This window comes from Mirounga angustirostris, unplaced genomic scaffold (genome assembly GCF_029215605.1).
Source record: "Mirounga angustirostris isolate CCGP_5_RB_7025 unplaced genomic scaffold, mMirAng1.0.hap1 SCAF_3, whole genome shotgun sequence".
NCBI classification, from domain to species: domain Eukaryota; kingdom Metazoa; phylum Chordata; class Mammalia; order Carnivora; family Phocidae; genus Mirounga; species Mirounga angustirostris.
In genome coordinates this window covers 120,568,320-120,595,620 of record NW_026991711.1, presented here as the reverse complement: position 1 = coordinate 120,595,620, position 27,301 = coordinate 120,568,320, and the positions used below count along the sequence as shown (strand labels likewise).

The following is a 27,301-nucleotide window of genomic DNA, read 5'->3' as shown; positions in this document are numbered from 1 at the left end:
GGAGTCTGCTTGTCTCCCTCTTTCCTTGCCGCTCCCTCCCATCACACACCCTCTCTCTCTCGAATGAATAAATAAATCTTTTAAAAAGAAAGAAAGTAATTTCAGACCATGGGGAATCATCCCAGATTTTCTTATGTTAGAGTCTCCTCCCCTCCAGCAGGCAGCCTTCTTGGGCAGGATTCCCCTCAGGACGGCTGCAGCCTGGCTCCTTCCTCTGATACGCAGTTAGCTTATGGCAAACTAAGGCATCCTTGCCATGCAACATGCTAGATACGTTAGCTCTTTCCAGTCTTGTAGAATTCTGTCACCTCAAGCATCTCCAGGAAATTTCCAAGAATTCCCATGAATTCAGTAAGTGAGAAGCAAGTATGAGTTTATATTAGAGGTGGATTTATCATAAAAATAAGGAGGTTTAAGCTTAGCACCCCCCGCCCCCAAGCATGGGCCCTATCTAGATCTCTGGAAAGGGCCTTAACAATGTGTTCGTATGATTAAATGGTTTGTAAAATTTGCAAAACTAATGTAAAGAGTAATATACTTAAACTGCATACTGAATAAGCTCCAGGTCCCACAAAACTTGGGTCTTCTCTATATTCATTTATGCTCACTGAACTGCAAGAGGGACAAACACATATCAACTTCTCTAGGAACTCTCATTAGGATTTTTCCTCATCAACCTTCGATGGGATAGGGGTGGACAAATGCCCTAGGGTAACAAACTCCCCAGGAGGCTGACACTCTACATTCATAAATTTCAATACTACTCTTCAAAATGGAAGTTGGCAACGGGCTTTAATAGTAACTGAGCCAGTTTTGTTTTGTTTTTTTTAAATCCTACATAAATATATGGAGCACCTCCTTTATATATAAACGGGACATATCACTTAGTAAATTTCAGCTTTTGAGCTTCAGCTTTAAAATGCAAGGCAATAAGGAAATGTCCACATAATTCCCTATTACATAAGCATTCACCTGACAGCACGGGTGGATAGCACTGACTCAAGCTTCCTCGGCCATCTAAAACATCTTCCATTTAAAATAAAAATGATAAAACTATTCAGGAGGATATATTTATATTTCATTTTTTATTTTATTTTCCTGAATAAAAAAGAAAAAACACTTTCTTTTTAAGGGACAATGGAAACAAAGCTGACAGTTCGCCAAAACGGTTATTATATCTCAATGAAAAGCAAAACACTGTAGATTATGTTGCAGAAGGTAAGAATCTATGGTTTTTAAATTTAAATTTATAATTAATATAGAGTAAGACAAAATCACTTAAGAATTGGGTTTGAAATAGCCAGTTCAATAAAAGTTATAATACAGTAATTAAAAAAATAAAATTAATTCTACAATTAAAAGAAAAGGTAAAGTGGAATCTGCTAAAAATAAAATCTGTTTCAGTACTCAAAATGGGTTTTACCACAGGTAAACTGGCTAGTTTAATCTCTAAGTCTGAATAAAGGAAAACAGATTTTGAAAACCGAAAATGCATACATACCAGTAACAGGCTAAACCAAAAATCAATACTGAAATTTTCATTTGTTTGCTTTTTCCAATGTTGTGCTGGGCAGACTAGGCCTCTATTTCTTGGAAATGCACTAAACATCTGATTTATTTTCCACTTTTTAAAATAAATTACTGATAAAAGCTAAATGTGTTTTTGTATTTTCCATCCTTGATTAATCCCTAGTGCTTTCAAGTGATCTGTAAATAATACAGATCACATAATGCTTCTGAATGATATCTTGCCTTTTTGTTTTTAGCAAGCCCAGAGCCACACACTGAATTTTGATGGGCGGTTAGTGAAACAATGTGAAGATGAACAGCTAATGAGGTACTTGGGATGCCAACCTGGCGTTTTGTCCAGGAAAAACTTCAAACCAAGTGGTGATACAAAGGAAAAAAATGATTAAAGCCACAAATCTTTTGAATCCTATTCTAAAATATGACCATGCAAGATGTTTTTATGTTTCTGAAGAGTCCATTGAAGTCTGGAATTGTCTTTCATTTACCTAAACACCAGTGGGTAAGCAAAGTATGGACTGCCATGAAGAAAAGGAAGTGAGGGTTGAAAAAGAGGAAAAAAAACAAAACATAAATGCTATGCTAATTAGGAAACAATGACAAATTTTATAGCAACAAAATTGTCCTGGGATAGCTAGGACATTTAGAAATGTAAAATACAAAGATATGCAGAATGAGAAAAGGTGCAAAACTTACTTCTTAACAAGCTGTGTCTCTACAAATAGTTTCACTACGGCAGGAAAAAATGCATAAATTGTACGACTAGCACTTTTTAACCTACTGAGCAGGCATCTTGGCTTATCTCACAAGGTATAAATGAAGACTTTGACATAAAAAAGGCCAATACTCTCAGATTGTTTCCTCATCTACAGATATGCGAAAAATACTGCCTAACTCATGTGGAGGTTGTTGAGTAAACAAAAGGCATATTTTGATGTGTTTAACCTCTTTCCTGGCACATTATAATCAATATACTATAACTGTACTAGCACTACATGTCTGAAGAGAATGATGCTGACTTTTTGGCACACAAAGACTCCCTAAAATGAATTAGCATTTTCATCTTGACAATTCATTTAGTAGGAAAAAAAAAATGTCTGAGAATGCATGGGTGATCCAGGAATTCCCTTCACTAAAAAAAAAAAAAAAAAAGAATTCAATTGTTTTGTTTGAGAAAGTACTGAGAGACAATTTTTCCCCACCCAGAGCAAGATCTTTATCTCCTGTTTGAAAAGGTAATTTCATTTGACAACAACTATTTAAGACAGTAATGTGTAGGGCAGCTGGGTGGCTCAGTTGGTTAAGCGACTGCCTTCGGCTCAGGTCATGATCCTGGAGTCCCGGGATCGAGTCCCGCATCGGGCTCCCTGCTCGACAGGGAGTCTGCTTCTCCCTCTGACCCTCCCCCCTCTCATGTGCTCTCTCTCTCATTCTCTCTCTCAAATAAATAAATAAAATCTTAAATAAATAAATAAAAATAAATAAGACAGTAATGCGTAAATATGATCACTAATTCTATAAACAAGAGGTACGAGTTATATATATTTAAAAGATACCCAAAGGAGTTATCTGGCTTATTCAGAACAAGTCAGGTATAACACAAGTATTTTTAAAAATTTTCTTGAATTAACTGGGTAAATTCTCTTATTCACAAAATAGCTAAACTAGTATAGGAACTTTGGCAGAAAGCACAAAGAAATTAGGCAACAGAAGCTAGTAATTTTAAGGTAAAAATTTTTACCATATACATTTGAATGTTTAAAATAGTCCAGAATTCTGCTAATCCCAAAGATGCTATTTGAGTAGGCTTCATTATCTGACAATCCCATCTCTTATTTCGTGTCCCTTACAAAAGGGCACATAGCTACCCAAATGAGACCACACTGCCTCAGACCTTTAAGCCTTTGCTTTTGGTGCTGGGTAAAATCCTATTCATCTTTTAAAATCCTAGTGAAGTAGTGACACTTCATCTGAATAGGCTGCCTTGACCTCGAACTCTCAGGAGCTTTTAATCATACTTTCCTTTACAGGACACTTCTTTATTCCATGTCCTCCTATTATTATATGAACCACACCACAGAGTTAAATGAATTACACATTTTTCCCTTTGCAGAAAAAAAAAAATGCTAAATTACTTTTTAAATATGATTTAAAGTTTTAGTAGACCCACTGCACCACACCTCAAGTAGGGAGTAATTGCAGCTTATTGGAGGATATGATTTAACAATGCCTTATAGATAAAGAACCATCTACTGAAAGTACATTTTTAATCTGTGTTGAGATTCAAACTAGAATATGTTTAAGGGGAAAAAGCTCCTTGTATGAATGCACAATTAAGGATAACATAAAATTGGATATTTCCATAATATTTTATATGGGCTTTAACATTTATTGCTGTACAATTAATGAGACTGCAAAAAAAAGTTTATGCTACTTTTCTTTCCTTAGACCTTAGCCTTATTCATATTTAAAAAAATAATTGTAGGGTAACATGAAAATACTAGACTGAATAATTTTAATACTCCCCTACCACTAATTTTTCTTACTTTGCATTAGCTTTTACAGGAAAAATATAAACTCTTACATTTGATTATTTGCATTTTTAAGTAGAAGAAATATCATTTAAAATCAGTACTTTTCATTATATTGCCTATTCATACAACCTTTAAAATTTGGTTAAGCAAGGATTTGCTTTTTTTGAGATGATCCATTCCCCATCCCATCATTCTTACAAAAAAAAAAAAAAAAAATTACCAAAAAGAAAAAACAAACAAACAAACCCACCTTACTTAAATCAAGAAATTATGTACAGCTAAAAGCTATCAATTCCTAAAACTCTTCTGGTTGGGGCAAGGGAGTCAGAGGATGTTCAGATCAATGCAATGGAGAGAACTTTTCCTAGGAAATGTCTTTCCTGAATACAACATCATAACCTCCCTAGGAGAAAGCTCTGTTGCCCTTTCCTCTTCCCCATTCTTTCCACTTGAAATTAAAATGACATCTGAAGGTTGAGTAGCCCTCACGACCACTAGTAGGAAAAACAAATGTTGAAGATGGCAGCGCAGGAAGACTGGAGGCATCTCAGTACTCCAGGAGGGTCTTTGATGACATCCTGGAGCAGCTGGACCAGCCTGACTGCCGGCTCTGAACGTATTGTTATGGGTGAAAAATAAAGCTCTAACTGTTGAAGTCACTGTTGGTTGCATTTTCTACTATTTGCAATCAAATGCATGCCTAATTCATACAATCTTATTCAGGAGGAAACATATTGCAAATATAAATCAAGCTTTCTGATTTAAAGTTATTCTGATTAGAATTATTTCATTAGGATATGCCTTATAATAAAATATTATTTTTATTCAGCCTGTTTTTAAAAACCAATTTATGGGCGCCTGGGTGGCTCAGTCGTTAAGCGACTGCCTTCAGCTCAGGTCATGATCCCAGCGTCCTGGGATCGAGTCCCGCATCGGGCTCCCTGCTCCTTGGGAGCCTGCTTCTCCCTCTGCCTCTCTCTCTCTCTCTCTGTCTTTCATGAATAAATAAATAAAATCTTTAAAAAAAAAATCAATTTATATAGTGCATATTATTCCAGATATGTAGTGGGTTAGTACCCAGTCCTTGCTTCTCATGGATGATGAGAAGTCACAATAATTAACCTTTTTGTCACTCATTATAAGCCAATATACTGTTTCATGGGTGATGGTTGATAAAAGGATTAAGCTATCGAAAAATACCTTAAAAAACATAGTATAACAGAATTTTTTTAAAAAGGCCTAAGTCAATTATGAGTTAAACACACAGCTGCTAATAAAATAAGATCTCAGATTAAGAATTCCTCATATCAGTGAGATCATATGATACGTCTTTTTCTGATTAACTTATTTCACTCAGCATAATACCCTCCAGTTCCATCCATGTCATTGCAAATGGCAAGAGTTCATTCCTTTTGATGGCTGCATAATATTCCATTGTGTATATATATATATATATATATATATATATATATATATATATATATATACCACATCTTCTTTATCCATTCATCTGTCGATGGATATCTTGGCTCTTTCCATAGTTTGGCTACTGTGGACATTGCTGCTATAAACATCAGGGTGCATGTACCCCTTCGATCACTACATTTGTATCTTTGGGGTAAATACCCAGTAGTACAATTACTGGGCCATACAGTAGCTCTATTTTCAACTTTTTGAGGAACCTCCCTACTGTTTTCCAGAGTGGCTGCACCAGCTTGCATTCCCACCAACAGTGTAGGAGGGTTCCCCTTTCTCCGCATCCCCGCCAACATCTGTCGTTTCCTGACATTAATTTTAGCCATTCTGATTGGTGTGAGGTGGTATCTCATTGAGGTTTTGATTTGGATTTCCCTGATGCCAAGCGATGTTGAGCACTTTTTCATGTGTCTGTTGGCCATTTAGATGTCTTCTTTGGAAAAATGTCGGTTCATGTCTTCTGCCCGTTTCTTGATTGGACCATTTGTTCTTTGGGTGTTGAGTTTGATATGTTCTTTATAGATTTTGAATACTAGCTCTTTATCTGATATGTCATTTGCAAATATCTTCTCCCATTCTGTCAGTTGTCTTTTGGTTTTGTTGACTGTTTTCTTTGCAATCTGAGGGTTACTGGAGTGGTGGGGGGTGGGAGGGATGGGGTGGCTGGGTGATAGACAATGGGGAGGGTATGTGCTATGGTGAGCTCTGTGAATTGTGTAAGACTGTTGAATCACAGACCTGTACCTCTGAAACAAATAATACATTATATATTAAAAAAAGAAGATAGTAGGAAGGCAAAAATGAAGGGGGGGAATCGGAGGGGGAGACGAACCATGAGAGATGATGGACTCTGAGGGTTCTAGAGGGGAGAGGGGGTGGGGGGATGGGATAGCCTGGTGATGGGTATTGAAGAGGGCATGTACTGAATGGAGCACTGGGTGTTATACACAAACAATGAACCACGGAACACTACATCAAAAACTAATGATGTAATGTATGGTGATTAACATAACATAATAAAATAAAAAAATAAAATACTTGAGACAAAAAAAAAAAGATTCCAAAATATGTATAGGATTCCTGGGAGGCCATTTGGTAATACCTCTAAGATGACTGTTCTAGGAATTTATCTTAACGCAATTACTAAAAATGGACTTAACAGTTTACCCAATGTGGTTAAGTGTGACACGATTATAAAAGTGAGGGATCAGGGGAAATGTCCAGCCACAGAGGGACAGGTTAAGTAATAGACAAACTATGGTGGGTCCAGGGGAAAGAATACCTAAACAGCAATTGAAAATGAAGCTGTTTTGTTAAAAAAAAAAAAAAAAAATGTGGAAAGCTGTTCACAATAAATTAAGTAAAAAACAAAGACAAAATAAATTAAGGAAAATTAAGGAAAAATAAAAGGGCACTAAAAGCATGTCTAGTTTTACCACAGATGTGTGTATCTGTGCACATGGGTGTGCATGTGTGCACAAGGGCATGCAAGCCTACACATGTGGGCCTGTATTGGAAAAGTTAGTCACCAAAACCATAGCTGAGGTTATTTATGGGTGATGGTATTACAGGAACTTTAATTTTTGTCTTTCTGCTCTGATAAGAACAATAAATGTCTGTTATCTTTAAAAAAATAAAATAAAATAAAATAAGATCTCAGAGAAATATTCTGAATGTTGGACACTATATTTAGATTCATGGACCAGTTCTGAAGGAACTTAATTAAATAACCATGACTTAGTTAAAGGAAAGGCCCTTACTCTCGTTAGCACTCTATGACACTTTATTGCATTTAATTAAAGGACAGGTGAAATTCCTCTATGTCTGGCTGGCAAAGGTAATTGTAAAAACTACAAATTTTGCATGCAATCCTTCCTGGTATAAACAAATACAATTTTCAACTATTCTAGTCATGCTAAACCTGCACTTGTCCATTAAAAACCTGCTGGAACTGAGGAAGCCTTCATTTCTGGTACTTACTAATAAAACTGCAATGTAATTCACATAAGGACCAATCTTTGGTCAACAGTTTAAGAGAACTAGTCCAATGATATTGGTATATATTACGTATGTTAATACATTATTATTCTCCAAAAACATGTTCAACTAAGAACTCTCTATTAATAATGCTTTTGATAATATCAATAACACTTATTAATTTTATTGGGTGACCCTTAAGTGCTAGATAATATACTAAGCACACTCACTAGAGTATCTTATTTTAATGTAGTTAGTTTAATCCCCACCCCCAAAAAAGATATAGAAATAATTTCTACCACAGTTTTACATATGAAGATCCCAAGGAAAGGGAAATTAATCAACTTGCCCAGAATCATGTAAATACATGGTGTACAGACTCTAAAGCCAGACAATCTGACTCTGAAGTCTATACCTGTAATCACTGTGTACATTTATTCTCTCAATTCACTAACCCAATCTCCTCTAACACCTGACACATTTTAAAATCAGCAGGTTGAAATATCATGCAACACCTTCTTCTATAGTAAATCAGCTCTTCAAATACTGAATCTTTTTACTAAGCATGACAGATTTGTTCCGGTGGTTTCAGGAACCCACTATACAAATATGGTTACTCCAACATCAGACCAGAGTGTTTTAAAATACATAAAGATGAGCATATAACATGGTAGACAAAAGTAAGCCATAAGGCTATTTCTATAGAGAATAAACAATGTCAAGGGCATCATTGGTTTTACTGGCTATAACTACACTGTCATTAAAAAAAAAAAAAATGAGGTCACAATAAATAACCAAGACTGTATTTTTACTAAACATATATGCAAGGACAAATAATATTGAAATTTTGGTACAACAAAACGAGTTAAAGAAATACACCTGAACAATAATGACATAAATGAAATACTAATAAGTTGAAAAAATGACATGAAAAAATGATATTTAAGTCATTTTCATTCATCAAAATCATTGTATTTTACATATTGTGGAACTTTATGATTTCATAAAATATTAATTTCCCTTTGCCTTAGCAAAACCCAGACAAGGAATATTATTTATAGATTATAAATAAAAGAATTTACTCAAGAATATTATTGGACTTAGTAAACATAACATAGCCAGTTAGGGACAGAACTGGCTTCTACCTCAGAGCTCTTTCTACCATAGTAGCCAGTCATGTAGGTATAAGACTATTCGAAATGCTATTTTACAAAGTACCATGTATAACCTCTGTACCCCAGAAGTTTTCAATATAACCAAATTCTCAAGGTGAGAAACCATATAAAAAGACCTATAATATTCTCTAAACACTGGAAGATACAGTTTTTGAATAAATGTAGTTTATGCCTTTCCATACATTAATTTTCAGATTATTGGCAGATCTTTGTAGATAATAACAAACAGTTAATAAAAACAGAAAGTCAAGAGTATTGCCAAGAGCTAGTGAAATAGTTGGACACAGAAAATTAATTAAATATCTCTAAAGAAAAATATTGAAAACAGAACCAGGAAAATTCATGTCTTTAAATAAGTGGCACAGGGGTGGGGGGGGGAGGGAAATAGCAGGCACAGTGAGTTTGAAGATGTTTTCCTATTACAGGGCTTAAATTCTGCAATACATGGTCTATACATCAGGTCTTTAAACTCTTAGGATAAGTTTAAGTGGTAAGTGGAGAGGAGAGGATATGTATTATTACCATTTCCAAAATAAAAGGGAGACTTTCAAAGAAAAAAAGTATCTGCCCAAAACACCCAGTTAGTTGGTGGAGGATGCAAGATATAAAAAGTAGAAACAAGCAGAAGATAATTTTGAAGACAAAACAAACAAACAAGAAACATGTATTGTGTGACTAGTGAATGACAGGGCAGGAATGTGATCAAACTAGTAACAATTTGAAAGATTTGATTTTTGGAAAAAAAAAAAAGGCTATAGAGGATATTATTACCAGTGAAATTATATTTCTCAAAGGAGATTTTTAAATGAAAAAATTATTTTGAAACATGCACCATTAAGCAGCAAAAGAATCTCCTATGGGAAACATTAAAAGCCCAGATGAGTCATTAAAAACTCTTCAGAGTAAGATAATACTTCTCCATGTCTCAGCTCTGCATTAAAATATATACATAGGTTTAAAAAAAAGTAACATTTTATTTATATTTATAAAGAATATGAAGTAAAACATTTCATGGGTAATGTAACAGTAACAGAATTTACTTTCACCCATTACATTAGTTTTATTCTCCCAACCAGTTAAGATCCTGGTTTTCCAATCTGAAACAGTATTATACAGGACCATAGCAAAGTTAACGCACAAAAGCAATCAACCCATTCCTATGGCACATAATTGCTGGCATTATTTCAGGAAATGAAATGAGTCAGAGAAGAGGCATTTTTCAACAGGTTATGCTCTCTTCTAACTTCTGCTTGCAGAGCAAAAGCCACTGCATGACCAAGAAATTGTACAACTTAGATTGACCTTGGTAACACATCAGAAGAAAATCCTTCAGCCCTTGAAAAACTGGACTTACCTATGCTTTTTTCCCCAAAATCAAGTTGAAATGTATTTGTTTCAAAAATAGTGCAGACACAGATCAAAATAATAATAACATAATAATAATAACATAATAGCAATAATAGTCATAATAGCAACTCTTGGTTAACCTTAGGTGTGTTCATCAGAAGACATATATGTACACATACACTGACATTTTGTAATTTCAGATACTCATAGTATCTTTTAATTGGATATTATCACTAATAGACTAATCTCCATAACGATAAAATTTGTCATTTTATCTTCAAAGTGTTCATCTAATTTTAACATATATCAAATTTCTGAGATTTTTTCTTCACAGAGTCATAATATTATTTCTTAAAGAACTCTGAAAGACAACTGGGGCATGATTCAAAACCATCTAGAACTTCATGTTAAACTAAAGTACAAATGCATAATTGAATGAATTCAAATATCTTCACAGATTTCTTCTAAATAATGTTTTTAAATTCCACTTCTAATTTAACACTATTTTTCATATCACTATGTAGAGGATCTTCAAAAGATCATGTTAAAGACAAATTCATTTTAAGTATCTAAACATTTTTTAAAAGAATAAATTTGTGCAACAAATGCTGGTTAAAAAAATCATAATTTAGCAAATCCCATCTGATATGTAAAATGTACCTATCACATTGATGTGAAGTGTTTTTTTCAAAAGCTAAATGAAGTGAGAAAGACAATGTTATATACAGTATCATTTATTTTATACATTATAAAAGTACAAATCTCATTGTAGTTTTGGATCATCTGCTCAGAAACCTGTACTACCTTCTTTTCTGTCCAATAAATTGAAGTTCTGGCACGCTTGGCCATCCACAAACTTCTCTCAGTACCTTTCTGGCCTTACCTTTTACCCACATTTCCTACATCACACACTTCGGTCCAAATATGAATTTAGAAGGTCTTCTGCTCGGTAGTCCCTCCATCTTCACACGCCAGGCCTGGACTCTTTCTTCATAAGTAACTTCTCCTTCACCTTGAGGCATTGAACTTCATCAAGGGCAACAGGAAAGTTTACATACTTCAAGTTTTCAACAAAACTTCCTTCATAATCCAGCCAAAAGTGGATGCTTCTTCAAATCTCCTTAAGTGACAGATTACCACCTCTCATCTGAATTACTGTGATAGCACCGTAACTGATCCACCAACCTCTGATTTTGCCCATGGTCAGTCAGAGTGATTATTTTTCCTAAAACACAACTGTGATCATTTCACTTTCCTGTTTAAAAGCCATCTGTGACTCCCAGTTACTCATAACAATTAAGTGCCAACACACACATGACTTAAAGGTACTACATTTTCCAGCCTTCACTTTTCTGCTACCATCATCTGAAACCTCTTCTTCCCATTATCCCATATGTACTCTGTCTATAGCCATATGAATATTACTCAGGACCTGAAACATAGCAAGTTTTACCTTTCTCTTACTGTATTTGACTAAAAATGGACTTAGAAATGCTGCTCAAGCTCAGGCCGATTTATAAGGCATAAATCTCTTGATTGCCTTTCCCCTCTGCTCAGCTAAGCAACTAGCTGATCTGATCAAAAACTTCGACCCAAAATCCTTGACATGTCTTAACAAAATACAGTCTCCATCATTATAAATTATGTTAAATCAGAGAAGCCAGAAATGCATTTAAATAACTGAATCATTGTTAGTAATGAGAATGCCAGAATAAGAGTCAAAGCACAAAAGCATATTCCAGACTGTTCCACCAACTGCTTCTGAAAAGATAAGCAAGTTTTTTTACCTCCCTGAATCATGCTTTCCATTTCCCTAAAATGGAAAGTTTTAACTAGATTATCACTAAGAAGCATTTTATCTTTATAATTCGATCATTCTAATTCTACTATTCAATTATATGGCAATTGTTTCAAAAATCATGAATGTGTCTCTTTTCTTCTTCCTCTCAACTTTTTCTGGTTCCGATGATATTATGATTTCCAGTGTAAAGGAAGAAATATGCTTCTTCAAAGCTAAAAGTAGCATATTAGATTTTCCCAAGTGTATCCATACCAGGGAAGACATCGTATCAGGCACATATAATTAAATGACCAATTCGAATAAGAAATAATATTTTAACTGGTATCTGTACTACTGGTCTAGTAGAACTTGGAAGATAAGGAGGGCACGCTATAAAGGCACTTGGTGCCTTCCTATAGTACATTTTAGACACATTTAAAGACAAGCAAAATTCAGCTTGGCTAGACTGAATTTAAACAATATTCAATAACTGACTTAAAAACAAAAGAACATCAGTGTACTGCATAGAATGGACATAAAAAGCTCTGGACCAAAGTGTGTCCCCAATTTTAGCAAGTTAGCCTGAAAAAAAGACACCTAAACTTTATCATAAAGGACTATTGTGCAGCAATAGTCTACAATTTACAGGCTATAACATATTAAAATCTTAACTACATGAAGAAAATAAGCCATATACGTGTAAGAAAGCTTTGCATTTCATGTATAAAAATGCAAAATGGAAAGTAATGAAGCATATTTGAAAAAAAGGCCACTGGGAGAAATGTAGAGCAAAGCAAACCCAGGAAGAAACAGATAACACATGTGAAGACATTTTTGGAACCGATAATGCTAATCTGAATAAATACACATATACAAAGAGGCTACATCATTTTCTTTCTACATTCTCTAAGTAGTGCTGCCAAATATGGAAGGATTGGAGCCATTTCTGGGGAACTGCTGAATCAGGAGCCTGAGTCAGAAAGTAAACCCTCAGCACAGAGAAAGTACTAAAAAAAAAAAAAAAAAAATGTTGAGAGCTCATACACAAACAGACATTCAGTTCATAAGGTCCAAACCTTCTCTAGTCATCAAAGCACCATGCACTCTTCCCTTCCCAAACTGATCCCCTCATATTATGTGTATCTGGAAAAAGTTGTCCAAGAAACCAGATTATACCTGTATCTAAATATTGAGGTACAGCACAGAGTCGGTACTACATGTGACTAAAGATGGCTCTGAAAACTAATGGCAGGACATTTTCCATCTTAAATGACAAGAAATCTAAAATAAAAATAAAATTAAACAAAATAAAATAAAGGGCTTATATTATATTAAAAATTAATTTAGAGACATACAAAAAATTGTTTGACAGTAATTTAAGGGAGACTAAGATGCTCTTTCTCCAAAAGCCTTTAAGATCTGATTATCTCTCTGAAATGGTCTAGACATCACTCTTCTCTGAATTAGGCAGCAGGAATGGATCATGAGCTATTCTCAGGCGTGGGAGTATATTTTTGGCACAGGAGGTTCAGCAAATACATCCCATACATAATCAACACAATTAATGCTCCAAGGTAAATCACCTTTGAACAACAAAACAAAACAATTATTTTCCTCTTACTCCTCTGCCCCATACAGGACCTTCTCAATTTTGTGACGGCACTCTGTATCATCATTAATAGATATTAAAATACAATCATTTATACAATAACTTTATATAATTTTTATCTCATTCAACATTTATTTTCAACAGCAACAATGACTTTGTACTTGATTTTCAGTTCTAAGCTCTCCTGAGCTAAATGAGCCAATGATCTTAGTTCTTTTTCAGACAGAGCCTACGGCATAGAAATCACAAAGTAACAACTAATCAAAACGAAGCAAGGTCAAATTGCGCCTATGATCCTGATTTGTCAAAATACTCAGTCTATCTGGATCTCAAGTCTTATTCTCTCATTATCACTTTTTATTAAGAAACATATTTACATTTATATTTAATCTCTGCAATCTCTACAAAATTTATCCCAGAAAAGAAAACTCTCAAATAGTTTAGCTTTAAGGACTAAGAGCCAGTGTTAGTCTTAGTACACAATTGTGAAATTGTTCTTTTGAGCTTTACAGTAAGCATAATGATATTCTCTCCTATGAAACAATAAATAACCAGAGACAGTGTTCTGGTCATAATGCATGTGTTGCAATTTCAGTGATCAGAATTCTCTCCATCAGTGAGTGGCACTAACATCTTTGCTTGGCATTTATATTACATCTTCACACAATGTTCCACAATAGCTATCACATCTTGTTCTTGCTTATGATGATGAATAGCAATGCATTTTAATTCATACTCCTGATTTTCGCTGCTTTTCTACGCATATTAATTTGCATTTGGCTACATTGATCGGCACAGTCTGAATTGACACGAAGCTTCATCTCTGAAGACTTCAGAAATTCAAAGAGCTAAGTTCTCTTTCATTTTTACAACATATTGATGTGGTAGATTAGGCCAAGATATTATAGTTGAGTAGTTAATTCAGTAGCTATAAGTGGCTTTTCTAGTCGCTGGATTGAGGCATTCTCAAACTGTAATGGTCTTAATAAGAATCACCTGAGTGTTTATTAAAAATGCAAATTTCCTGAGCCACAAACACCAGACATTTTTAACACTGCAAATGTAGGTAAAAGCCCAGAAGTCAGTATTTTAATAAGTATACCATGGGATTTCAACACACAAAGTCCCAAAACTTCACATTGAAAAATCTCTGAGAATGAGTTAATATTTAAACTGTGAAGTTCCCAGTCATCGAACTATGCCACATCTTATCCAAAACTGCTTTACCTAATTACAATTCTCCTATGCCTATATTTAACAATTAGCTAGATTATCTATAAAGTTTGCTGACTTACGTTATTCATATCAGTCAAAGGTCAGATTTTGACAAATTTGGTCTTACCCTCCCTAACCCACCTCACCCCCAGTAATTGACCAGACCAACCTCCTGCAAAACAAATGAGAAACTTCCATCCTAAGATGCTAGGATTGTATTAATGAAATGTTCTATAAAATACAGCAGTGAAAATACTCAAGAAAATAACATATGTGAAAATACCCTTTTTAAGTATTTTTGGGACTCCAGTGCTGACAAAGGTGGAGTAAGGAAAAGGGTGAAGTCCAATCATGAGTTTGAAAAGACCCACTCCACTATTTATAAAGTAAACTTCTCAATTCAATTGAAGCAGGCATTTAGGAAGGCTTAACTAACATTCCTGACTATTAAGTGGGATAACCAAATACCCCATTTTGTTCAGGACTCCGGTTTTTTTTTTTTTTAATTTTTTTAAAGATATTATTTATTTATTTGTCAGAGAGAGAGAGGGAGAGGAAGAAGCAGGCTACCCGCTGAGCAAGGAGCCCAATGCAGGACTCAGTCCCAGGACCCTAGGATCATGACCTGAGCCGAAAGCAGATGCTTAACAGACTGAGCCACCCAGGCATCCCAGGACTCCTGGTTTTAGCACTGAAAGACCCATACCTCATAAAGCTTTCAATTGTCTTGGTTGGCCACCCTACTTCATGCTTCAGTATTTAGGCATAAAATTTGTAAAGCATATTAAAAATCCCTACAATGGCCTATCAAAAGAAAATCCTGATAAAGTAAGATTTTATTGAGGAATTGCTCATGAAAATTAAGGCTTTAGATTTCAAAAATAACCATGGCACCCCTAAAGTTTGAGCTTTACTTTGATTCAACAAAAAAGGGTCACTGAAAAAGGGTCTCTAAAAAAGAAAAAAAAATCACAATTAAGAAGCAATAAATACTTAACAAATATATAATCATAGAAGTTACTAGGAGAAATGTACTTTGACATTTCCAATATATACAGATCCAAAATATCATGGACTTTTAGCTGATAAGATAGAAAGTCTTCTGAAACACCAACAATTACTTTAAAAGGTAACACCATGAAAGACTATGGACTCTGAGAAACAAACTGAGGGTTCTAGAGGGAAGGGGGGTGGGGGGACGGGTTATCCTGGTGATGGGTATTAAAGAGGGCACGTACTGCATGGAGCACTGGGTGTTACGTGCAAACAATGAATCATGGAACACTACATCAAAAACTAATGATGTAATGTATGGTGACTAACATAACATAATAAAACAAAAAAATTTTTTAAAAACTTAAAAAATAAAAAAATAAAAGGTAACAGCAATCTGGGCAGGAGCAAGAAAACCAAAGAGTTAAACAAGTCGCCCTTGATTTAGGTCCTGGCTGCAACAGTTATGAAGAGCTCAATGCTAATGATTTAGAACCTGCAATGAGGAAGGAGAAATAAAATTTCCAATGGTCAGAAGAGAGCTACCTCATTTACAGTTACGACTAGGGGGGCTGCTGATCACTATTTTCTGACAGATCACTGAGGAGTAATGATTAATTACAATTAATAAAGTTAAATAGTGCAATAATTAATTACAATTAATAAAGTTAAATAGTGTAGGGGAAAATTAGAGGCACATCTCAATTATTCAAAGTTGAACTTCTGCTCTGTGATTTATTCATTAGAAAATTTTGAACTGTTTTTAACTAGTAAGGAGAAGAGTCAGTGTCTTATTTATTTATTTTTCTCCATTTATCTTTTTGTTTTTTTGGGTGCCTTGGCTTCTAAGTAGCCTGCAGAACTTCAGTGGTAAGGATCCTGGGGCTCTTTTCCCAATTCCTTTTAATCACAACTAACCGCTTTGAAACCAGGGGCTTTTTTTCCATTATTTTCCACATAGTTGGCTGAGCCAGACAATTTCATGCAGGACCCAATTACCTCTGGTCTGGCCTTACTGTAACTAATAACTGGCCTGTCTCCAGTCTCAGCCCCATTCAATCCATCCTCCACCTGCAACCAGGACCTTTCAATCATGAAAATATGATCATGGCATTTTACTGCTTAAAATCTTTCAAGGGATTTATTGCCTGCAGAATCAGGCCCAAACTATAACTCACAGATATGTTCCTCTCCAGCCAGTTCCCCTCCACCTGTTCTATACTCTGACCATACCAAATTACTTGACTCAACAAAATGAAGTCTCACTTTCTCTCCCTCTGGCCAGAATGCCCAGCAGTCTACCCTCCTGATGACCTCTCCTTGCGCTTCCTGTCTCAGCTCATGCCATGTCCTCTAGGGAGGGCCTTCTCAGACCTTCTTAAGAACAAATCCATCAGTGATCACTATTCTAGGCCCCTACACAGGCCTGATACACATCTGTTTGAGCATACATTGTTAATACTCAGTGTCACTCAATTTCTTCCTCCCTGTGGATGTGGGCCTCTCCCTTAATCATTTCTATACTATCTTACACTTAATATAACATGGATAATCAACAAGCATGCATTGATTGATTTCCTATAAGAAACAATTTGTGACCCAGAAAGCAAGCTTATAAAAAGAGAGCAATTCTATTAAAATCAGTTAAAAATAACAACAAACAGATCAGAAGTGTTTACTGGGATCTATGAAATACAACATAAACAGCCAAAAAAAAAGTCCTCAATCAGTCTCTGTAGATATAGTAAAGCACATAGGTGATGAAGGTGAAAAATTATACATATATATATATATATATATATAGAAAGAAAATATTTTTACAATAGTATACAGACTACTGTATACAGGGGACATGGTTGCTCATAATGTTCTAGTTATGCAAGCAACTTATACATAAAAGGAAATACAGGCAAATGAGCAATATGAACTGAGAATTCATGAAATAAAACTAGTAGCCCATAGATACAATAATTTCAACCTCACTAGTAATCCAAAAGAATAAAATAATGTCAAATTGGGAAAAAAAAATCAATTGTAATATCCATCGTTGGCAAGGGTATGAGGAAATGGGCACCTTCACAGTTGTCAATTGTTACCAACTTTCTGGATAGCAATCTTAACATATGCATTAAAAACTAACAGATTTATATGCCTCTTTATCTAAGAATCCTATCTCTAGGAATTTATAGGAAGTTGGTGGTAAATAAAACTATGAACTATAAAATATTTACATTATTAAAAGGAAATGCCTAAAAATCCCAGACTAGCATAGATCAGCATATAATAAAGCCATTAAAACTAATGGTGTAGAATTATGATTTGATGTGAAAGGTGTTAATAATATACAATAAAGTAAGCTATGAAACAGCACATGTAGCATACTAACAATATAGCTGAACGCAGACACCTGAAAGGTTAATGACCAATAAGGTAACAGTATAGTGGTTGAAATTAAGAGTAGTTTTTATTTTGCATATTTGTGGTTTTTATTTGTTCTATATTGAGCTTTATTTAATGGCCCTTTCATAGCCAAGAACAGCTTTTTAAAGTGAATTATTGAAGAAAAATAGAGACTAAAGAAAAACACATACAGGGAAGAATGAATATATATGGCAGTGAAAATTGTATTATTGCAGACATGGGAGCCAAGAGTGAGCATCAGTATACGGACATTACAGTAAAGAAGAGCAGCCTAATTTTCTCAGGAAGAAATACATGCATTTTGATATGGCAGTCGTTAGGGATTTTTGAGCACAGATGTATCATGAAAGTAGTGTTGTAAGCAAATTTACTGGGCAATAGTGTGTAATCTGCATGTAAGCAGAGATCCTAAATCCATTCCTGAGACAAGTACTGTGATTTAGAAGTATTATTATCTGGGCTTAAAGGAGAATTGAATTGAGAGACATCAATAAGAGAGAGGGGCAGCCAGTACCTTGCTCCTTTGGAGCCTTTACTAATACCCGTAACTGGAATGCCCTTCTCTTAAGTTCTACTTATGATCTGGTGTTTGGTCTCAAAGTTCACCTTCTCATTGCAGCCCACCCTGATTTGCCTATGCTCCCAATCCCTCTTGCCTTGCTTTATTTCTTCCACAGCACTGATTACTTTCGACATTCCAGATGAAACACTTCATTTTGTTTTCTGTTTCCTACATAAGAATAGATGTACCCACAAGGGCCAGAATTTTTGGTGTTGTTGTTAACTAATGTGTCCCCTAGGGTCAGAATAGTGTTTAACCTACAATAGTTATTCAATAGGAATTTGTGGAATGAACAATTAGATCTAAAAAGGGAAAGAGGTGGGGAGTCTGAGCTAAAACTACAAACACTAACAGTGACAAACTTTCCAAAATGAGGATGCAATCTGAATGTAAGATGATGACTGGGTATTCGGACAAGCTGACTCTGAATTGAAACAGTGGCATCCGAGTAAGGAAAGTGCCCAAGACCGTAACTGGTGAGAGATTTCGTAGCCGAAGATAAAAGGAATGGTGGACTTGTATTTTGTTAATTCGTTAAAAAAAAGGGGGGGGGGGGCGGTATCTAGATTTGAAAAGAAAGAAGGCAATGGCAGAGATTTACATTTACAGGAAAGAGGAAGAGGCAGTGATGCAGGATACAAAGAACATTTGGAAAACATAAATTAGAAGAAGCAGAAAAAGAAAGAGAGGGAGAACGTGATGTCTCCGAATCCAGGGAAGAACCTGGAGTATAAAGGGACAAATAATAGGTTTTGTATTTTTTCAAAGAGCTCGAAATGTTTGAGAGCAAATACAGTCAACAGGATTTTAGGTATTAGGTATGTTAAGTATAGGAGCTTAAGCCACGGGTGGTAGGAAACAGAACTAGCTATAAAGGAGATGGGTTTGGAGAAGAATAAGGACACTTTCTCCCCACAGAACCCGGAAAGGGAAAGAGAAGATAATTATGAGAAAAGGATAAGGAGAGTAAAAAAAAAAATGTATAAAAATTGAAGTGTCACATTCTTTTTGATAGAATAGGTGGAGATGATATGCCAAGGAAAGGATAGGACAGCTGGGACTGGGGGCATGGAAAGAGAGAAAAGGTCTAAAATAGCTCCCACAGGGAGAGAGCCTGGGAGTACAGAAAAGACAATTAAAAAGACTGCCAAATAGCAGCAGAGAGCAGATTGAAGTTTGAAAGCATCCAGTTCTAATGAGCCAAATCTGCAATGCTGTTTGCCTCTAGCAGTGTTCTCTCTCCGGGGAAAAGAAGCAAAGGGAGCCAGAGTTAGAGGTAACAAAGGTTTAGGAATTTGCTGAACCGGTAAAGAAGCAAAGGTTATTAATGAAGAGGCAAAGCTTGTGCTCCTTGTTGGGAGTGAAAATCCAAAATCAGATGAAGCAAGGAAGGCACCAGTGCCGAAGTCTAATCACTGAGGAGTATTTCCAAGGAAGTAGGGAAAGTAATTATTGTGAGTTCTGAGCTGAAAGCTAAAACTTTCAAGGAAATTAGAAAGCTTCTCGTTTCCCACCACTGCCACTATCACTCCTGCTGAGACTGGAGGAACGGGAAGAAGCAAATCTAAGAGACCAGGAGATTCTTTTTTTTTCTTTTTTATGTCTATCGATAGGAAATTTTTTTTTTCCAGAGGACTGCTGTGAAGTGAGCAACTCTGTGTGTATGTGTGTGTGTGTGTGTGTGTTGGGGAAGGGGGGGATGGATATTACCACTAATACAAAAAAATTGGTACTTGTCTATAAAGTTTTATGCATTTCTAAGGCATTAGGGTCACTCATTTATAAATAAACTACAAGGCAACCCACTAGAAGAAAAAAAGTGTATTTTGTTTGTTAGAGACAATTTGAGATTTCTACCATATAAATACAGGCTTTGTTTTTGAATCAAATCCCAATGCTTCCCACTGGCTCAATAGAGTCTTCTGTAGTGCAGAGATGGCCTCTCCACCTCTCGGACCTCTCACTCCACTCTCCACATTGTTCACTCTGCTCCAACCACCTCGGCCTTCTTTTAGTTTCTGAAATAAATCAAGCTGATTCCCAACTTGGGACCCTTGCCGGCCATGCTGTTTTCCCAGACAGGCCCAGGAGGATCTTCTTGGCAGTCAGGTCACCTCAGAGACGTGTCGCCTCAGAGAGAACTCTTCTGTCAACCTAAAGTGCCCCGAGATGCACTCTTTATCCCATCACCTGGTTTTGTAGTGCTTTTTATTCCTGACACATTTTACCTGATAATAGCTTGCTTATTTATTTTTCGTGTTTTGCCATCTGCCTCCTCCACTTAGAATAAGACCTCCATGAGGAGAGGGATTCTGGCTGTCTTGGTCACCACCATATTGCCAGCATTTCCAATACTACCAAGCACACAGCATACATTCAATTATTTTTTTAATGAATGAATGAATGATAATGAACTTAGTATTTTAATATTAAACATGATGGAAAGTTACACTGTGTATATGTTCATTCATAAGACTGTGTACCAAAAAACATGAGAGCTAAAAATGGTTATTATTGCTATCTCAAAACATCCCCAAATACCATATCTGTCTTATTATAAGCAATAAATATATTTTTAAAGATTTTATTTATTTAATTGACACAGAGAGAGAGAGACAGCGAGAGAGGGAACACAAGCAGGGGGAGTGGGAGAGGGAGAAGCAGGCTTCCCGCAGATCAGGGAGCCCCATGCGGGGCTCGATCCCAGAACCCTGGGATCATGACCTGAGCTGAAGGCAGTCACTCAACCAACTGAGCCACCCAGTTGCCCCTATAAGCAATAAATATTATGAGAAAGAAAACTTAATTGTGAATGGAAGGATAAAGGAGGAAACCTCCCTGAAGATGAATCTAAATATATCTCAGTAAAGATATAAATGATCAAATGGACAAAAAAATGTTTCTGCTATTTTTGCCAGGCTGAGAGAGGTCTGGAAATATAGACAGATTTTACAGAATTTGAACAGTATGGGATTTAATTAGTTAGGGCACATACACAAACAAAATGTCAGATAAATTTTCCATAAAATAATTCTATAAATTATGAGTAATGTTTTTGCTGTTTGTCTTGCTGTATTATAGCTAGAAACAGGCTTAAGTAAGAGGTTAAGAAGAAGCAGATTTTAATCTTTTTTCCATAAATGGCAATCTCAAAATAAGAAATTCAGTCCCCAGTCAAGTTTTCACACTTTCTGTGGAAAGTATTCTCTGCCGGTTCATTATTACCAAAACAAAACAAAACAAAAAGAAGAAAAAGAAAAAAAAAAGAGGGTGTAGGAAATGTTAAAATCTGCAGTCTTAATGAACAATTTTATGTACAAAACTCCTAATTACCTTATGTAGGACATTATTAACCAAAATCCTCTGAAATCTGATGAAGATGTATCAATTAAGTCCATACACAGGTACATTTTCAAAATAGCCCACTTCAGAATTCTCTTAAGATGCCCATGTAGAAGCCAAAAATCAAAAGGTTAATGAATAAGGAAACTTCAGGTGAATCCAAATTGAGAGACGTTCTACAAAATACCTGGCCTATGCTGTTCAAGTACATCAAGGTCAAGAACACAAAGTAAGGTTGAAGAACTATTCCATCTTGAGACTGAGGAGATAAGTAAACAAGTGAAGGGCATAATCCTTAAACTGATGTTGAATGGGGCTGGTGGGGTCAGGGTAGTGGTGGAGGGTAGCTACAAGGGAAATTACTAGGACAACAGATGAAATTTGAACAAGGACTGTGAGCTAAATGGTAGTATTCTATCATTGTTAAATTTCCTAATTTTTTTCTTAATTGCACTGTGATTTTGTAGGAAAATTTTCTCATTCTTAAGAAAAACAAACTATGGATAAAGAGGAAAAATTAATGGATGGATGGATGGATGGATGGATGGATGGATGGATGGATGGATGGATGGATGATAGATAGATAGATGAATCAATCTATAGACTGACTGGCCTAATGAAAAATTTCTAAGGCCATCAAGTGAAACAGAAACCTCACTCATGTCAGTGATTAGAATAACAATAACTAACTAGTAAACAGATGTGTCAAAGATAGAACCATATGCTATAAGAAATAAATCAATAAAAATTACAACATCTGTTGTTTAAGCCCTAACAACATATTATTACTTCATTAAATGAGATGAATAAAAATTAAAGATGAAATGTAAAGATTTATTGAACTAAAAACTTTTGTAATTGGTTTCATTACTTATCAATAGATGGTATATTAGAAATATACAATGACATCATTTCAATTTTGTTAAAAATATAATTGGAGGATTTAAACCATAAAATAGTCCACAGAAATCGAATTCCAGATATAGATTGCTGATTTGAATCTTTACTCACTGTCCTTAAAAATCTTAATTTTTAAGCTGAAGCACTAATAATAATAAAAATAATAGTAATACAGCAAGCAGCTTTGAGGTGGTTATTACATCATTCTTATTTTACAGAGAAGGAAAAGAACCTTATAGAGATTAAGTATCTTCCCCCAATTGAAACACTGGTATGTGATAGATGTACAAAGATTAAAAAGGCTTGCCTTTCCCTGCTCCTTGGACAAAACTTTATACCATGGTGGGAGGTTTTTCATTATGTAACATCTCCCATCTTAGTATAAAGCTTGAACGTGTCCATGTTACTGCTAATGTTACTTTCAAAATTGCTATAGTTTTACATAATAATTAGCATTTTAAGATTGAAATGATATTGGTAGAAAAAAAGGAGAGCTAAAATATTTCTTGCTTTTCATTCCTCGCAGAAAGGGCAAAATTCAAGATACACATACATGCATTTATACATGCATTTATTGTATATATATATATATATATATATATGTGTGTGTGTGTGTGTGTTTGTGTGTGCACGCGTGGGTAGGGATGTATAGATATTATATTGGTCTCAAGTATCTAGCAGGTTCCAAACCAACTGGGCAATACTCAGACCCCAAATAATATACTCTGATTTATTGTTTCTTTCCTTTGTAACCTTACTCTCCCCTCAGTGTAGCAAACTGTGAATATTTGGAACATACCAATGTTATAGTGCATCTTGAGGAATAACATAGAGCACATAGCTATACCGAAGCAGAAAGAGAAGAAAAATCTCTTTAAAACATTTTTTTGGTCAAGGTTCACTGAGGAAATCTACTGACCCACTTTGAAATTAAAATGCTGCTTTAGCACAGACACACATAGGAGGGAATTTTCCACTGAGGCTGCACATAGTAGCATATCAAAGCTCTACCAATGACACCCCAAATCACCATCCCCAAGGCAAGAATATGCATGCTGAGTTTAGGCAGCTCACTAATTACCCTGAATTTATTTTAACCTTCAATCTTTAAAAAAATATATGATTATAGGAAATCCAACTTTGCAATTAGACTAGAATATCATAATCATTTCTAGGGTTTCCTTTCTTCTTCTTCTTTTTTTTTTTTTTTTTTTGCTGTATTCCTGAGTTAACATTACATATGCAATTATGACAACAGTAATCTTCATTTTCAAAGTGTTATCAACTTAATGTCACAAAGAAATAAGAGATAAGTCATTACTTTCAATATTGTGAACTGAGACATTTCGACCAATTCATGAAAGATACTGTGCATGTAATATAATGTTATTATAGAATAAAGAAACTTGATGACATATCTATGTTTTTACTCACCAGTTGTTTCCACAATGCCTTCTAGGATGACGACAATCTCGAACTGTTCAGTTTGCATGCTTCGCTGCGATAGGTCATAAAAGGGGCTTTTGGCATCGATCACGTGGCAAATTGTGAGGGGGGAAACAAGAAAAAGTTGATCTGCCCCTGTACTAAAACCTACATCCAGTTCAAGTTGGTCAAGGGGAAGGAACTCACCCTCAGGTGTCTGCCGAGACTAGACAAGCACACAGAAAAAGAGAAGAAATCACCACTTGTACTGAAATTTTCAAGGCAGCCCAACAGTAATTTACATCATTGCCAACATTCTGCACTATCAATCATCTGCAACAAAATCCAAACAAATCATTATGCAGCTATGTTCTAGCAAACGGGCCGAAATCCCACATAGCTCATGGGGAACATACATGCATTATTTATAATATACGACTTACTATAATTAGCATTCCCTAACTCATGAGCTTTGGAGAAATGCCTGGTCCAACAATGGCTGTTAGCGCAAACTGTGGAACTGAGTGTACATGTGCTACCGCTTGACATAAATCACTTCAGGATAACTCATTGCATGCCAGATTTGTTTTCCCCACAAAGCAAATAAGCAGGCAATTCTTAGGGAGTTTGTTAAAGCTGAAAAAGGTTGATCGTTAATTTCAGAAAAGATTTACTGCATCGTTACAAAGCAAACCAATAATTTTTCTAGGGCTTTTGAAAGGTAACAGATAGATATAAACTTTAATATAAAAGTGAAGATGATATCCTATTATGTTATCTACACAACAGTTCACATAATACAAAGAAAAGGCTGTTAGCTGATCGCTTTCAAACTCCCAATAATAAACCGCATTAAAGTTGTTTAGCTCTCTATATATCTCATGAATTTTAAAACATAGTGTAAAAACTGTGCTACATCAAAGCTTTTTAATCAAAATACAATTAAGAATCTATACTGGGTAAACTTTCAGTTTCCTAAAACTTTCATAAGGTAGTGGCATTCGGTATCAGTATAAATTATTATAAAACTTAAATTGCTTACATGCTAAAACTCTGAACAATTACCTAAAAATGACTATTAACAATTAGCAAACCATGAAAGTTAACCTCTTTCTCTTCTATTCATTCTTATTTTATTTTCCATATCTGTTCCTTATAAGGATCATATAAGCAAATATTTGTTTGATTTAAATGATGGTGCTGGTAAAATAAGGGTTGAATAATTGCATACAGAAAAATCTGCAGGGGTGGGAGCTTGCTGCCGCTCAAATGGGGCTTGGTAGAATCCAATATATTTAACAGAATCTGCAAAGTTCATTTGATAAACAAAACCTGAATCTGTAACACTGGTCTGTCCAATGAAGTGATAGTTTAAAGACAAACTCCTTACTTTTTGGTAAGGTTAGGGTTCCAAGAAATACCCTGGCTTTTTAAGTGGAGTAAATGAGTCTGAAAACACTAGGAAATATGGTTTAGTAAGCTGTCCTCTATGGCAAAACTGAACCAAGTTAGTGGTAGACTGTTAATGGCAGCAACTGCAGAGTCTTAACAGCAGAATCAATTAGGCAGGCTACTTTGTAATTAGTGATACTCAGGGATTTTATTTGTGTAGAAAAAAATCCAATGAAAATGTTGAGACTATTCTTCTTGTGAGTAGTTGACTAAAAAAGAGTAAGAAGAAAAAGAGGAAGGAAAGGAGGAGGGGGGGAGGAAGAGAAAATAGAGGAAGGAGAAGGAGCAGGAGAAGAAGAAGAAGAAGGAGAAGAAGGAGGAGGAGGAAGAGAAAACAATGATTAGTGACAAGAAAAAAAAAATCCATGGAAAAACCTGGTGGTTCAAAAATAAAAACAGTAGCTCTAACAACCAATGTTGGAGAAAACTAGACATTTCGAAGCCAGTAGAAGTTAACCTATATTTATAACTTATTCTCAAATTAGTAAAATATGGATGAGACCAGCATCCTTCCAACTAGAAAACTGTATAACAAGTATTGATTAATACTACAAAATAAAAGCCAAAAACAAAACAAAAACAAATAAAAACAAAAACCCTGTGTCATTGTTCTCTCACCTAGTAAGAAACAGGTGCTATATAAACACAAGGTGGTATTCTGATGTTTATAATTAGTGAACAGAATTTGGGTCATTTAACTAATTATTCTAAGGTCTGCTTTTTCTGTACTAAATGAAAATGATAAAAGTAATTCCTTAAAAACTCAATTTCCCATTTATTTTAAAATAATTCTCCCCCAAAAGATGTATTTTTCTAATTTTTATATATATACACACATCAAAACTAAAATTAATCTTCCTTTTTTATATATTTGCTATTTACACCTGTGCCTCATTCTAAAAGGCTGTAATCTATTAACTTTCATATTTCCTGATCACTCATCAAACCATGAAGAGAAGTGGCCTAGAAACAAGCTATCAGGAGAATGCCAACCAAAATAAGAAACATTTCATTCTTAGCAAAGCAGTTAACTCATATATAGGCAACTTAGACTTGAATATATATGAATCTGTTCTATTCAGACTCCATCCTCTGATTTTAAAAATTTGTTCTATATATTCAAAATTATACCTATGTTCCTCCTCCCAAAAATGCTTTAAATCCTATCCAAGTCTTAGCAGAAACATATACCTATTATGTGACACTATGGGGAAAGTAACACTTTCATTACTTTAAAAGATGTTTTCCATGCTTACATATTTTTCAGATGAGTAAAATTCTCTGCATATTCACTGAAAATTATTTTCCAGTGGGATGCCATATAATTTAACCTTTCTTTAAATGATTCTGAGACACTACAGATATCCACAATTTTATCTTTTGGGTCTTCTTCCTTCATGTTAGGCCAAAAATCTAAGGTTGACTTTATTTGGCGAAATAATCATTTAGAATCATAAAATGACTGAATGAATAAGAGAGTGAGAAAGAAGCACAAAAACAAAAGAGTTATGGAAAATTGGTAATTCTTAAAAATTTAGCACACAATTTAAAAACACTAGGACCTGA

General features: G+C 35.0%; 1 protein-coding gene across 1 annotated transcript in view; it reads right to left on the bottom strand.

Annotated features, from left to right (window-relative positions):
- Positions 1–27,301, bottom strand: part of KCNJ3 (potassium inwardly rectifying channel subfamily J member 3) — a 152,451-nt gene that overhangs the window by 117,464 nt on the left and 7,686 nt on the right. Inside the window, exon 2 of the mRNA XM_045868840.3 lies at positions 24,293–24,509. Within this exon, the coding sequence (XP_045724796.1) occupies positions 24,293–24,509 (217 nt within the window). The remainder of the gene's footprint in view (positions 1–24,292; positions 24,510–27,301) is intronic.